This window comes from Chiloscyllium plagiosum, chromosome 16 (assembly GCF_004010195.1).
Source record: "Chiloscyllium plagiosum isolate BGI_BamShark_2017 chromosome 16, ASM401019v2, whole genome shotgun sequence".
NCBI classification, from domain to species: domain Eukaryota; kingdom Metazoa; phylum Chordata; class Chondrichthyes; order Orectolobiformes; family Hemiscylliidae; genus Chiloscyllium; species Chiloscyllium plagiosum.
In genome coordinates this window covers 22,865,893-22,882,565 of record NC_057725.1, presented here as the reverse complement: position 1 = coordinate 22,882,565, position 16,673 = coordinate 22,865,893, and the positions used below count along the sequence as shown (strand labels likewise).

At 38.4% G+C, this 16,673-nt stretch overlaps 1 protein-coding gene across 1 annotated transcript in view; it reads right to left on the bottom strand.

Moving 5' to 3' along the window:
* LOC122558080 (coiled-coil domain-containing protein 73-like) overlaps positions 1-16,673 on the bottom strand; it is a 132,383-nt gene that overhangs the window by 63,091 nt on the left and 52,619 nt on the right. The window contains exons 9-11 of the mRNA XM_043706399.1: positions 13,217-13,296; positions 3,760-3,888; positions 2,297-2,356 (exon numbers count right to left, since the gene is read on the bottom strand). Coding sequence (XP_043562334.1) covers positions 2,297-2,356; positions 3,760-3,888; positions 13,217-13,296 — 269 coding nt within the window. The remainder of the gene's footprint in view (positions 1-2,296; positions 2,357-3,759; positions 3,889-13,216; positions 13,297-16,673) is intronic.

Sequence of the window (16,673 nt, the reverse complement as noted above, 5' to 3'; positions counted from 1 at the left end):
TGTGTACAAATTTTAAAAGAAGTAACTTTTTTGTGAAGAAGGCATCCAGTGTGTTAGTTTTTATTGGTAGAGGGATTGAGTTTCGGAGCCATGAGGTCACAAAACTCTGGTGTGGCCACACTTGGAGTATTGCATACATTTCTGGTCACCACATTATCAGGATGTGGAAGCTTTGAAGAGGGTTCAGAGAAGATTTACGAGGATGTTGCCTGGTATGGAGGAAAGGTCTTATGAGGAAAAGCTGAAGGACTTGAGGCTGTTTTTGTTAGAGAGAAGAAGGCTGAGAGGTGACTTAAGTGAGACATAACAAGATAATCAGGGAATTAGATTCAAGAGAATCAGAGACTGTGTTCAAGAGGGTTTCCTGATAACTCAGGTTTAATTCACAATTGACTTTCCCAGTTTTCCTACCACCGCAGGTGCCCCTGTTAACGTCTTGTGAGCAGACCCCAGAATGAAGCGTGGTCAAAGCCTCTGACCAATCTGGATGATTGACCAGACAATTGACTGTACTCTGTTCATCTCGCTGACTGACTTACACCAATACTCAGACTGCTTGCACTGCAGCACTCACCATGGCCCACTCGCCAGTCTGTAATGAATCCCTGAACCTAACCACCCCAAGTAGCCTGCCTATCATTCCAAATCTCTAGACAGAGATCAAACTGATACCTCTGACAGACTGGGATCCCCTGTCTGATGACAGTCCTTCATGATTTGGTTAAGGATTACTCCCATCAGACCTTGACACAGTCATTTGGCTGACGTACAAATAGAGTAGGTAAAAACAATGACTGCAGATGCTGGAAACCAGATTCTGGATTAGTGGTAGTGCAGCTTTGGATGTAATGAGCCTGGCGCCTTGGGTGCAACACTGGACTATATTTTCAACATCGAGAATCTAATTTTTCCACTCTCACCATATTTTCACATCTGACTTGCCACTGTTCATTTTGTTCAGGGACTGGAAACATTCAGCCCTAAACTTTTATTACTAATATAGTAAAACATAATCGCAAGAGCAAAGTTTGAGGTAACAAGTTGCCAAGATTGGTTTCAATACAGCTCAGAATAGGTACATAAGCAATGTATTAAACAGAACAAAAGATGCCTGCTTATCAACATATCACTGCCATTCATATAATGCTGTCATTATCTCATTCATATCATATTCTAACTACTTTAAATTAAGTCATATTCAGAACCAAAGAGCTATAGACAAGCTTCAGCACAGGAAGAGGCTACTCAACCCATCATGTTTGCATTGGTTTATGTTGAAACTAGCTGCCCATTCTAATCCACCTTTTAAGCACCATCCGTAACACCTCAGATGCAAATCCAGGTTCAGTTTAAATAAGTTGAGGTTTACCACCCTAACCACCAAAAAATGAACAATGGATTTCAGAAATCATCCACCATCTTGATGAAAAGGTTTTTCTTCCTGTCCTTCTGTCATAATCCTTCAATCAATCACCTTAAATCTGTGCCACCTGGTAACTGATCTCTCTACTTGTGGAAATAAGTCTTCCCTGTCCACCTTAGCCTTGATCATTTTGTACTTATCAATTAAGCTATCCTTCAGTCTTCTCTTTTTTAGGGGATAAAAACTGAACCTAATTAGTTTTCCCTCATGTCTGCAAATTTCGAGTCCAAGTAATTTCTTGTAATTCTTATCTGTACTGTCACTGAAGCATTTATGTCCTTCCTTCCTATAATAGTAAGCAGAACTGTACAGAAAACTCTATAGCCCCTAACTATAGTGTCCTATATAGCATTACATCATTGCTCTTGTATTCAACACCTTGTCCAATGAAGGAAAGTATCGCATAGGCCTTCTTTACTATCTTCGTCACCTGTCCTACCACTTTCAGAGACTGTGAACATGCACAACCAAGGTCTCTCGGGCCTCTCTTTGCCACTCTCAATTAACTATTTATTCCCAACCTTATCCCCCAAAGTTCCAGTTATCTGCATATAATACTGCAGTATCTTGCACCATTTAAACTGTACATCCAGCTACGCAGGTGTCACTTCCAAATAACTCTGGCTGTAGCATTTTAGAAGTGCTCATTCCTTTGTTTTTATTTGTTGCAACAATTAGGAATGTTGTCAATAAAATAACACATTTTGTCAAAACGAGGGATCAACAAATGAGCTGGAAACTGAAATAAATGGGCAGACAAGGAAATATTCTATGAACCATAACAGGCTTAAAAATGGAAAAAAGTGAAGATTTCAGTCCATTTATATGGACATTTCAGCTTATAGGGGAAGTATTAAATTATTTTAAGCCAACCTTTTTTCCTTCTTGAAAAGTCAGTGCATCTCTAGATATCCTCTTGTTTAATTCTGTTTTCTTTAAAAATAAAACACAAGTACAAAAATATTACACATTCAATCACAAAACTGCATATAACTGCACCTATGTTGTAATTAGGAAGTTAAAGTCATCATATCAAACTTAAGTGGAAAATTAATATTTTAACATGTTTGAGGCAAAGATGTGAAGAAGTTCATCACAAAGCAACAAGATATGGACTGATCTTCCTAATCTTTAATATAATTTAAAAAATGGAAGCCAAACATAATTTCACCAAGAGGATGTGAAAAAAAAGTAATCTAAAATCACAAGATGCCAAGTAGGTCTAAGAAACTGCCCTCACTTTGAGGTAGGGATGCATCGAGGACTCATATGGAGAACAGGTTACTTTGTTCAGCATTACAAATATATGTATCTTGGTCCACCTATATAGGCATCACCAAATCATTTGTCTATTCCACCCAGGTTAGCATGAACAACTGGGAAGTATATAGAACACTCGTCTTCAATCAGTCAACCACTAGGAGGTTTATAATACTCCTCTTGATAACTTTCACATTCCACTGTTCCTGTTCTTGTGGCATCAGAAGGACCTTGCAGGATCAAGATCAAAATAGTTCATTACTTCTTTTTGCCATAGTTATTTTAAAATGCTGTAAGTACATAAGCGGCACTTTAAAACATGGAGCTGAAGACAATTCTGAAACATTATTTTCACTTTCCTTTTTAGCAATATTATGCATTAATATTTCCCCAGCACAACATCACTTAAATATACATAAAGTTAACATTAGAATATGGAGAAGTTAATTTTCCTAAGTGTAACTTACTAAGTATAACTTTGATTTTGTGATAGTATGGGAAGAGTGATAGCAAATCAATTGATTTCACTCCTGAATTTATTTTTCATTGATGTAAAATAAGAAATTTAATATCACTTGGTTTATATTATTCCACATTGAAAGATTTTGCTAATAATTTTTATAATCTGTTCACAGTGGCTCAGTGATTAGCCTCAGGGACCCCGGGTTCAATTCCACCCTCGGTGACTATCTGTGTGGAGTGTGCACATTCTTCCAGTGTTTGCGTGGGTTTCTTCCGGGTGCTTCAGCTTCCTTCCACACAGAAGGTGTGCGGGTTAAATGAAGGGGCCATGCTAAATTGCTCGGGGTGTGTCCAGGGATTCACAGGCTAGATGGATTAGCCATGGGAAATGCAGGGTTACAGGAATAGGGGAGGGGGGTGGGTCTGAGGAGGACGCTCTTCAGAGATGCAGTGTGGACTTGATGGGCCAAATGGCCTCCTTCCACATGTAGGAATTCTATGATTCTACATTAACAAATACTAAGAAGAAAGTCATTGTGAAATAATGTGCATTTGTATCTGCTTAATTCCAATTTAGGAATAAATGATGACTGAATTTTAAATTTATATGACACCATCTGCAGTTTCTCCTTCAGTTCTTCTAGCTGCTGTTGCTGTTCTGTAACATGGATGTTTTCTTCTCCCAGTTTGCACTGAGAAGTGACCTTGGATCTTATCAAATTTGCAGTTACTTTCTCCAGTTCCTGAACAGAGACAAAAGTGTACATTAGGTCGTTTAAATATCATTCACTTTGAAATTGCCGTTTCTTCAAATAAAAATCTAAATAACTCCGCAATGTCAAAACTGCAAACCGTGGCAGCTGACCATTACAAGCCTTTCAACACTTTTAGTTGCACAAGAATGGTATATATTTAACTCATTAATTTACTCCACTGTTTGAACTGATGGGTGTAAAAAATAAAAGCTGTGCGCTTTGATCTCAATTAATGGCAATTCATGGAACTTCAAGTCATAAATATTCTGCCCTTTTCTCCCCCACCCCCTCCCTTTCTGGTACAGGGTAGTCTGCTTTATATCCTTCGCTCCTTGAGCGCATTGACATTTACTCAGGCAAACAGCAGAGGTTATGAATGTGGCTCTCCGATAGTATCAAGGATTCTTGACGATGCCATCATATTGATCTAAGCATGCAGCACAGTAATACTATTATCTGGCAAATGTTTGGTCTGTTTAACTGTTGTCTGAAAAACTGGAATTCCATCTATCATATCACAATTGTTGAACTACTCTGGACTAAATCAATTAATGGTACCAGCAGGTTTAATTTTACATGGTAATTGCACATGCATTGTAGTAGTTTTACATCTAAATCTTACAATTATAGTCTACATATATAAAATATACACATAGAAACATTAATAAAACTTCCAATTAATTTACATGAATTCAGCAGGCAACACTGAAAGTACAGGAACTAGAAACCTGAAGTGATTATTCAGGTCTTTGAGCATTTTGAGATCATGTCAGTTTGTATCCTATCTCAATTTGTCCACCTTTTCTCTGTAACAAAAATTAAAATGGACACCTGTACAACAGCACCCTCTGTGGGGACTGTGCATTTCACAGTGTTCTCACATTTTAAACAAAATGTCCTAAATCTCATTTGTTTTACCTAAATAATACATCTGAATCTTTCTCAAGGAAATAAACAGGAAATCAGAACATACAAAGTCAAAGTGAAGGATTTTTCTATGATTCTTCTGAGAGTATACTAATTACAACTGCATGTGGAAGTTAATGGGTCGTCTGGATTTCACTATTGATGAGTGATCAACGTCAGAGCAGAAATGTCATGCAGCACAGAAACAGACTCTTCAGTCCAATTCGTCCATGCTGACCAGACATCCCAATCTGATCTAGTCCCATTTGCCAGCATTTGGACCACATCACTCTAAACTCTTCCTATTTATATACCCATCCAGAGCATTTTAAATGTTGGAAATATTCCAGCCTCCACCACTTCCTCTGGCAGCTCATTCCACACACGGACCACCTTCTGCATGAAAATGTTGCCTCTTAGATCAGTTTTAAATCTTTCCCTCTCATCTTAAACCAATGCCTTCAACTTTTGGACTTCACCACCCTAAGGAATAGGGTGGATTTTATAAACCTCTATATGGTCAGCCCTCAGCCTCTGATACTCCAGGGAAAACAGCCCTGGCCTATCCAGCCTCTCCCTATAACTCAAACCCTCTGGTCTTGGCAACATCCATCTAAACATTTTCTGCACCCTCTCAAGATTAACAACATCCTTTCTTTGGAAGAGTATCAGAATTCTAAAAGTGGTCTCAAAAATGTCTTATACAATATGATTGCAGCAATTTTTTAAAAAAATACTAGCTTACAGATTCCAAAATACTACATTGAAAGTAGACTGTGATTTTAAAACTCACATTTTGATTTGGGAGAACTACATCTACAGATAAAATCTCCCAAATAAATGTCAGCATCCTCCCATCACACACACTCATGCTCATGCAGTAGCTTTTTAGATTAGAATATTTTTTCTTTGTAAAAGTAGTAGTCACAAGAATGTTTACATAAGATACATAATATTAATCTTGAAATTATTTTTATAAAATGTCTGTTCTGCTCAGCATTTTATTATTAGTAGTAACCATCTGATAGTCCTTCATTTTGTAAGACTGTATTTTAAAGGGGGAAGGGTACAGAGGTTTAGGGATAGAATTCACTTATGACCTTTACGTTAAGTTCTTTTGACAAACACAGCTGGTTGTTTCCAGGGTGCTCTGATTTCAAATCAGATTAAATCGGTTGCACCTCATCTGTGGAAAACCTGCTATGGCAGCAAACCCAACTACCATGGCTGTCTGGCTCTCGGCATTCAAGAGGACCATCCAAGAAAACCTTGCAAATTCCTGACATTTTCAAAATAGAGCATCAGTTACCCATGATGCGTACTTGTGAGTCACTGACTGGGATATTCCACAAAGGTTTCAGTAGATCTCGAGTATAAGCTACTTGTAAGCAAGTTCAGGACCACATTGACCATCAAGGCAACCAGCATGAGACTTTTTCCAGTCTTTGCAATCATGGGTGCTCGTCCAGTAACTAGCATATTAGGACACAGCTTAAGGTACTTTCTGCATTATCTGTCAGTTGAATGCAGCTGTAGCATCTCCTGTAGATTCTATTTCTGGCCCAAGTCTGATCACTGCCTTGACACCTGATTGTTTGGATCTTGTGTCTCTGCAGTCTGCTCAGTTTTCTGCGCTTGATGTTGCTGTTTCTGCATCTTTCTGAGATTGTTCCTGGAAAGGCACAGCCAGTCAGGTAGCATCCAAGGAGCAGAAGCATCAACGTTTCAGGCATAAGCCCTTCATCAGGCTTATTTGCAGTCCTCGCTTTCTCCTCCCTTAGATGGTTTCTCCTCAGCTGCACAAATGGAGAGAAGGGCAAATTTATCTGTGCCATAGAATTGTCAGCTTCAGGAGATCTGTGAATGCAATGCACTGTTTCATATAATCATTTCTTTGAGGTTTGGCTTCCAAACCTGCTGTTTTGTGCCCCTGCAAAGCTCTTCCTCGCATCTGTCCTCCCGACATTCTAGTCATTCAGCACCCCAAACATGGTAAGTCCTATCTTCTGGATAAGCAGAGGACAACTTCATGCAGTTAAATATTTATGTGCAAGGATTCATTACTTATTATCTGGGTGTGAATGCACCATTCAGACATGACAGCCAGCTTCTGTTCAGCAAGGCAGGAACACAACTATTATCACCTTGCCTCGCCATGACAAACCGACCATCCCATTTCCCCCAAACCCCATCCCTTACTCACCATATCACCAGGTAGCTAGTGGTTCAATCAAAGAAACAGAAATTACCATGGAACATCAAATAGTTGGACTGTTTCATAACACCTGTCTATTGTGAGAAAATTTGCAAAGAAAAACACCTTTGGCCACAAGTCCATCAGGCAGTAGTCAGCACATATCATCCTTGACACTGTGAGGGAAAGGAGAGGGTGATACTTTTAAGTGGTCCCCTGAGCAGACTTTTAGCAAAATGCCTCTTTGACAGAACTTTCCAACAAGCATCATGTCATACCTTGGCTGGTGGTGAGAAGGGCACAACCTGTGAGATCCACACTCTCCACCAGCATACACTGCTCTTGAAGCAGCTGCAGGAGGAGACTGTCACACATCATCTTCTGGAATGTGCCTTTGCAAAGAAGGGCTGGACAGAGATGCAGTGGTTTTTGTTGAGATTTGTCCCTGGTAGTTTTGTGACTTGGAACTCTGTCCTCTACCATCTGTTCCCCGGAATGCACATCAAGACAAATATTGCGCATGGAAGACCATCAATTTGGTGAAAGACACTTTGGTCTGCCTAAAATATGTTGGTCTTTCAGTTGACCTTGACTGTGTGTTGCAGACTGGGGCATTCCAAGCTCCAGGACTACAAACTGAGGGATGCACTAAAGCTTGGGGCAACTGCAGTCAAGGTGCAGTGGAGACAGACCATCATCTAAGCTCTTTCAGTTATTTCTCTTTGCCTCAGAATACATATAAAATGGTCCTGCATGAGTAGGAAATGCTTTTGGTTTTGTAACTCTGGAGAGAGTAAAATAACAATGTTTGCATTTCTTTATGTGCAAGGACAATAAGAATTGCTTTAGTACCTGTGTATAAAAATACTACAGTATGAAGAGAATACACTTTTACAATAAAAATATATAGTCAGCATTCTGAATGTACACACGTCTCAATTGGGTAGAACTTGTTTAAGATGGGATACTTAATTTGGATAAATTTGGCTTCATTGATAAGCAATATATGCAGGTATGCTTCCCAAGTCAGGAAAATCAACCCCCTTTTTAATGTTGGAGAATTTATTTCCAAAAGTTTATTCCAAAGTTGGGAACTCGGAATTTTGGTCTCTCTCACAATTGTTTCCCTGCCTAGCATTCCTTCCACCTCCGAGGATCAGAAAGATTCCAGCCATGAGTACAATTTGATCTCAGTGCCAAATATGGGTGGCACTGCTATGTCACAGTGCCAGGGAGAGAGAGAGAGAGAGAGAGAGAGAGAGAGAGAGAGAGAGACAGACAGACAGACAGACAGACAGAGAATACCAAGGTTAGAGAGAGATTCAAAATCAAAGATGAGAGTTTTAAAATCGAGATGTTCTTTAATGTAGAACGTAAGGATACGTTCAGTGCAACTACATTACAGGGTCTGATCAGAATGGAACCCAACTCAAATGTATAAGCAGTCAAAAATTAGTAACTCTTCTCTCTAACTGTTAAAAACATGCTCATATTTGTGAGGTTTTATCATTTTGAATTTATTAGACTTTGTTTGATATCTCCTTTGTTTACGATTTTAAAGGCGGCAATTTTATTGCTTATTTCAAATTGGTTGAAGCCTCCACTAGAATAGCAGCGAAAGCAATTTTATATGAACGGATTAGGGTTTTATCCACTAATATCACCAACTGCAATTTCTAGGCTTTTAAGTGAACACCATTTAGAGTTAACGATCAAACCTAAATACTACTATTAAGCAAAGAGTATAAATCAGTATTTTTAAAAACATGACAGAATCATTTAATAGCTGTTAAATCTCTCAAAAATATTACTATAATTATAGCAAATTGCCAGCTAACTATTTAGATTCTATCACTGATAGATTCACATATCCATATAAATCTCTGAAGATCACCAGATAGCATAACAGAATTTTATAATAATCTTAATAAATCAATGTGAACAGACATAACTATAAAATACAATCTAATAAAGAATAACTATGATGTATGAATATTGACCAGTAGGGTAATTATAAAGCCCAGAACAAAAATTTCATTATTTCCCATTGTTACTGGTGTCTCTCAACATAAAATACTAATGTTTAGCTACATTTAAAAACAAACTTACATACAAATATACGAGTTAGGAGCAGATTCCCCCTCTTCCCAAAAGCCTTCTCTGCCATTTAGTAAGATCATTGCTGATCCAATTGTCACCTGAACTCCACATCCCTGCATACACCAACAACCTTACACACCCTTGCTTATCAACAATGTATCCACCTCTGCCTGAAAAATATTCCCAAGGTTCACTTCCACCACATTTTGAGAAAGAAATTTCCAGAGGCCCACAATCCTGCATAAGAAAAAAACCTCATCGCTGTTTTAAACAATCATTTATTTTTAATAACTAGATGAACCCTAAATTGTCCCACAAATTGAAACCATCCGCTCCACATTCATATTAAAACAAATACTTTCTTACATAGATTTATTGGAATTAAATAGTACTTTGCTTCAAGTGTTAAATAATGCCAAATCAATTATAGCATTGAAAAGTACTGGTTTGTTATTTAAAGTAGGGATTGGGGGAAGAAAATCACCCAACAAAATCAATTCAACACATGAAATTATTACTATTTTTATAGGTATTATTTAGCATGCACTGATATTAGAGCAATCTGTCACAAACAGGGCCAATTTAGGTAAAGTTTGTCCCTCAGTATTGCCCAAAGAAACAGAACTTCTTGAAAGAGAACAGAATTGAACTAGAGTGTTGATAACATAAATGATCTGGAAGAGGGCACGGTTGGTATGATCAGCAAATTTGCAGATGTCACGAAGATTGGTGGAGTAGCAGAAAGCATAGGGGATTGTGAAAGAATACAGGTGAATACAGATAGACTGGAGAGTTGGGTGGAGAAGTGGCAGATGGAGTTCAATCCAGGCAAATGTGAGGTGATGCATTTTGGGAAGTCTAATTCGAGAGTGAATTATACAGTAAACAGAAGAGCCTTGGGAAAAGTTGATGAGCAGAGAGATCTGGGAATGCACGTCCATTGTACCCTGAAGGTTGCTGCACAGATGGATAGAGTGGTCAAGAAGGCATATGGTATGCTTGCCTTCATCGGACAGGTATTAAGTATAAGAGCTGGCAAAGTCATGTTAAAATTGTACAAGACATTGGTTTGGCCGCATTTAGAATACAGTGTACACATCTGGTCGCCACATTACTAAAAGGATGTGGATGCTTTGGACAGGGTGCACATAAGGTTTATGAGGATGTTGCCTGGTATTGAAGGTGCTAACTATGAAGAGAGGTTGAGTAGATTAGGTTTGTTTTCATTAGCAAAAAGGAGATGGAGGCGGGACCTGATTGAGGTCTACAAAATCATGAAAGGTATAGACAGGGAAGATAGAGGTAAGGTTTTTTCCAAGGGTGAAGGATTCAATAATGAGAGGTCATGCTTTCAAGTTGAGAGGTGGGAAGTTTAAGGGGGATACACACGGCAAGTACTTTACACAGAGGATGGTGGATGCCTGGAAGCTTTGCCAGCAGAGGTGGTAGAGGCAGGCATGGTAGATTCATTTAAGATGCGTCCGGACAGATACATGAGTAGGTGGGGAGCAGAGGGATACAGGTGCTTAGGAATTGGGCGGCAGGTTTAGGCAGTGGATTTGGATCGGCTCAAGCTTGGACGGTCGAAGGGCCTGCTCCTGGGCTGTAAATTTTCTTTGTTCTTCTTTGTTCTTTATGCAAGGAGACATTTAACAGGTCAAGTTACAGATGACAGGAAAGGTGATTCTACAATTTGTCTACAGCAACATATTTCAATATAAAAACAGCAGTTTACAAGCGTGGTATTTAATTTCTCTAAGTTTTAAAGACACTTAGCAGTAACATGCTGCTTTGAGAGTTTCTCCTATTTCAGTTTCAATTGATAATCCTACTTCCTGAGCATATCAGCCACATTAAAAAAAAAGATTTTCTGAATACAATTCTCATGAACTGCTCCATGTCATTTCATCATAGGAACACAGAAGTAATGCATTCAGCTCCTTGCAACACCATAAGATGATAATATGATAGACCTGGGACCAAACTCCTTTTGGCTAACCAATGTCTATTAAGCTTTTGCTATTTGCAAAAGAATTCAGAATTATATGAAATCGTGTGTGCAAAAGTCTATCCTAACTCCACTCTTTAAATGCTTGCCTCTACTTTTCAGTCATGCTCACCTGCCTGGATGCCTCAATCAATGGAAATAATTTACCTTCATTCACTCTGATAGTTTCCCTTCATAATTTGATGACTCTGGACACAGCGTCAGTACCAACAGAGAAGGAAGTTAACAAATATGTCATAAAGTTGACAATAAGGAGAGCTACAAGTACAGAATCAGGAAGGCGAAGTTGATCAGTACATGGATTGATTCAAAAAGAGAAAGTAGACAGAGACTGGAAGAGAAACACAGAATTCTTGTGATAATAAGCAATAAATTACCCTCAGAAGAGGTCAGATTTTCTGTTTGGCAATAATGAAGACAGATGCTCTTGAAGGCAACACGTGAGTTGTATTAAAAAAAATCTAAAGTTTGGAAAGCTATGTGAATAACGTGGAAATGTCAATGAGCTGATATTTTCCCAGAAAAAGTCAAACCTTGAACACAGACATTACTGACTGATCAGCTATAAAGGATCACTGCACCATCAGGACTATTGTAACGTGAGCAAGAAAGGATTCACAGATAACTGGATCCACAAAATGCAAAGTGAAACCTGGTGCTGAATAGGATTTATGACCTACTATGTGAATGAAGTTCCACATAAAGTGGAATGATGTAACTATGTAGTGTTAAATGTATGTAATGGGCGTTGCAAGTGTTTGTGGTTGTGCTTGATATACCTTTTTTGTACCAATTCAAGGTGAAATTTATCTTTTTATTTGGAAAATTGTTTATTAATTCATATGTGCTTTATGCTGATTCTGATTTTTATTAAATTGGAAGTTACAAGAACAAATTTTGTTGTAATTTATTTGGGGGTCATTCGATAAATCTGGCTATTTTGGTTATGAATCTTCTATGAGGATCATAATATTTTGAAAACTTCATGTAAATTCATTCAATCGAGAATTTTTTGTGGAAATCACAAAGAATCCCATGAGTTTTTGAAAACGCCAGTCCTCCCTCTTCCCATCATCTAGCTGTGTCAACCACCTAACCATCCTTTTTCTTTGTCGCAGACCTCAGGTGATTCTACAGTTATATTTCCTCGGTTCCTTCCTTTGCCATCAGTCCATTCTATTTAAATGATTCTCCAGTTTCTACCTCATCAGTGATGGAAGTGTTGCACCAAAACTTTAAACTTGTCTACCCTCCCCAGAGATGCTACTTTAACCATTGTGTTTTCTGAATGTTCAGCTGATGTTACATTCTTGATTCAGTAAAGAGCTACTGTAATAATGATCAGCATCCGAAAAGAAACTATTGTGAAACACCCTTGGAAATATCAGTACCAGATTCACGGACAACTACAGTATATAAAGCAACTGTAAGGAACATCAAACAATTAAATCTAGGTTACTTAACATTATTTGTTATTATCAAAATCCTTCGGAACATGTGCAACAGTCAAAATATATTAAAGATATACATGTGTAGTGGCTTGATGGATTACTATACTGACACACTGCACCAAAGTGAAAGGAGTGCAGGTCCTCTATTGTGATTCTTCATAGAAGATAATGCATATTCCTATGCCATGCCAATCACTGGCTAATTTATAACAGTATCAGAGAGACCAAGTGACATAACATTTCAAATAGTGAACAAGGAGACATAAAGCAAAAAGAAAATAAGTTGCAGAGTAAAGAAACCAAAGGAGGAAAGTTCATAGAAAGCTGAAGGAATATATACAAAACCTCAATTCAGTTTTATAATTGCAGCAACATTTCTTACTCAGAAAGGAGTAACTGTCAAGAATGCTACTGCTACAGTAAAAAAATTCTCAATCATTATGTGTACACATCATAAATTACTTGTAAAGATTTCATCTGATAGTTATTTGTTCCAAATTCATAGCCACATTCTAAAATAATTAGAATTTTCAACATCAGTGTTACTGAACAGAAGAAATCTCCACAAAAAACATTTAAAACACACTGCAGGAATTTTCATTCTAATGCATTTAAAAACTTCAAAAGGTGTTACATTATTTGAGGTTTCCAAAGTACCTGTTTCAGGTTGTGTATCATATTCTCCTGATGTTTATTCACTGTAATTAGCTTTTTGTTCAATCTTGTTGCTTCATCCACTATACAACACAAAAAAAGTCTTCTAAAAATCACTTTAAATAAAATGTTTGAACTATATAGTCTAAAAGATAGTCCACACTTTTAAATATAATTTTGTGTCAATAGTTGACCTGTAAATACATAATTTTCATGACACACATTCATTATACAGTTAAAAGCTCAATAATTTGATATTTTATTGCAGAACAATCTAAATTGCGTCCAGAAAAAATCTCATTTGATTATACAAACCCATTCTTCAACTTGATCTTAAGTTTAAAACATCCCCTGCAGAAAATTCACAGACTGGTGTTCATGACAATAAATATTCTCTTCCTTTGAGTTTTCTGCTTGAAAGCTGGCCCTCAATAATTTGTTGAAACATGCATAAAAGCCATGATCTGTTTATGAGCGTGGTGTGAAGGCAGGCCCCCAGTCAGTCTTGGCTAGAGGCAGGATTGAACTCTGTGCTGTCAATGTTAATCTGAATGCTATGCTGGCTTTCTAGCCCCTCACTCTTTCCACATCTCCATTTTATATTACTATTTTGAAATATAAACCTCGAGTTGTTACAAGTGACAGGATCATTACAAGGTCATTAGTTGAGTCATGAGATACAGGACTGAATTTTACCAGAAACTGGCCATGTCAATTTTGATGAGTTTCATGGAGGTTTTCTCTCAGTCAGCCCTCATGAGCTTTTTCACATTTTTCTCCACAAGTTATCTTAGTTACGCTCCACATCTGTATGATTTATTGTTCTTCCCACCTTCCCTCTTGTCAGAACTGGAAAGGCACTGTTGGGACCTCTTGACACCAGTGCTGTTTTAAAAGCCAGAAGGTGTGCCTGGTAATAGTCTCCATCTAGCATAGGCTTAGTCTTCCCTTATTGCTCAGAGTAGCTTAACACTTTCTCATTGTTCAGTGTGGGACTATCCCATACTGGAAAGCCTTCAAAAAGGCCAAGAATGTACATTTCTATTCAGCAATACCAAATCAAAGAAAAGGAAAAGGCTACATTTGTTTCTTGGAATGTTGCCTTTTGAGCAGCAACAAGTTTACAAGCAATGAGTGATCACTCCAACTAGCTCACTTTTGTTAGAACCACATATCAATTAAGTCCTGTTTGGATTGCTGTAGCTGAAGATGGATCTCTATCATGCAAGTGGTGATGTATCTCTTGCTCAAAGTCCTTACCCTCCTCCTAGGAAGACTGCTGTCACTCTCCTAGCTCTTTAGCATCCATCACATCCTCTTTTTACCCATTACAGTTGTGCAGAGCACAGAAAATAAAGAATATATGACACACTTTGTCTGGAAAGTATTGCAAGGCCATCCCCCACCAGACTGATCAAAGCATCTTCAGCATATCTACCATCTGCTTCATCACAACCCTGGTTGATGAATGAGCAACCATGTATTTATGCCTGTCCTTTGACAGGGGTTGCAAAATGGAGTGATTAGCCATGGATGTCTCTCAATAACCATGACTGAATGCCTTCTGCCCTTGACTGTTTAGGATTGTCATCAACATAGTAGCACATGGAAGACTCCAACAAGAGGGTCATGGGATGTCCCTACATGGACATTTGACAAAGGAGACCATAAATCGGTTCTGCCATAATGCTCATTTCTTCAACGTGAATTGGCGCTAACACTATTAAAGAATTTAGACCATTATTTGTAGAACACAAACCTTCCTTACCAATATTGGCTGTAACATGATTCCAGCCCCATTAACTTAAATGGTGCAGCTGTTGCACAATTTTCTTATAAAGTGAAATTGCATGAGAACAGAATTATCACGTTATATTAGAACCGGCTGTAGTCTCATGAATGCAGCACAATTCACATCATACAAATGCAGTAGGAGCTTGCAAGTGCTACATGAATACTAATACCTCGTAGGTGTGTCTCACATATCATCTAAGAAAGGCAGCACTGCTATAAGAAGATGTTGATAAATACTTACAGTTAAAGCGGAGAGGAATTCACTTTTGTGCCTTTATGCAGCCTATGAGATCTTCATTATTTTAAAGAAGAGGTCCACGGATGATAATTTTAACATCGCTTGTGATTAATTCTGCTTCAGAGGTGTTCTGCTTCATCAATACTGAGCTTCCACAGTTTCTCACCCAAACCTTTCAGTTAGGTGTTCACCTGTCTTATGGTCTTAAACATTACCATACAACCATAGGTGAGTTAGCAGAATACTTCAGATAGACTCATACAGCGATACAGCACGGAAACACATCCATCCTCAGTCAAACATGTCCGCACCAACCAGACCTAGTCCTATTTGCCAGCATTTGGCCTGTACCCCTTCCTATTTCATGTATTTATTGAAAATTTTGTATGTTGTAACTGTACGCGCATCTACCACTTCCTCTGGCAGTTCATTCTACACATTAACCATTTTCTGCATAAAAAGATTGCCCCTCATGGCCTTTTTAAAATGTCTCCTCACCTTAAAAACATGGCCCCTTGTTTTGAACTACCTCACCCTAGAGAAAACCCTTGCTATTCACCTTATCTATGGTCCTCATGATTTTATAAAACTCTCTACGGTCACCCCTCAACCTCCTATGCTCCAGTAAAAAATGCTCCAGCCTATCCACTCTATTTTTATAACTCAAACTCTCCATTCTTGGCAACAGGCTGGTAAATCTTTTCTGAACCCTCTCCAATTTAATAATATCCTTCCTATAGCAAGGTGACCAGTACTGAACACAATATCACAGAAAAGGCCTTACAATGTTCTCTACAACCTCAACATGATGTCACAACTCCTGTACTCAAAGGTCTGGGCAATGAAGTCAAGCATGCTAAACACTTTCTTAAACATCCTATCTACCTGTGACACAAATGTTGAAGAATTATGTACCTGAACCCAGAGGTCTTTCTCTTTTACTACTTTAGCCAAAGCCCTATCGTTAATGGGTGTAGGTTTGCTCGCTGAGCTGTAGGTTTGATATCCAGACGTTCCATTACCTGGCTAGGTAACATCATCAGTGGCGACCTCCAAGTGAAGCGAAGCTGTTGTCTCCTGCTTTCTATTTATATCTTGCTCCTGGATGGGGTTCCTGGGGTTTGTGGTGGTGTCATTTCTGTTCGTTTTCTGACGGGTTGATAGATGGTATCTTGATCTATGTGCTTGTTTATAGCGTTGTGGTTGGAGTGCCAGGCCTCTAGGAATTCTCTGGCATGTTTGTGCTTAGCCTGTCCCAGGCTAACAAACTCACATTTCTGGGCGCCACAGTAGATACTCAAAAATACAGTGCGCAGATTCCTCAAGAACAAACCACAACAAGCAGACAAAACACAGCCAGAAACCCTAACCACCTTACCATATATCAAAGAAGTTTCAGAAATGACAGCCAGACTACTGAGACCCCTC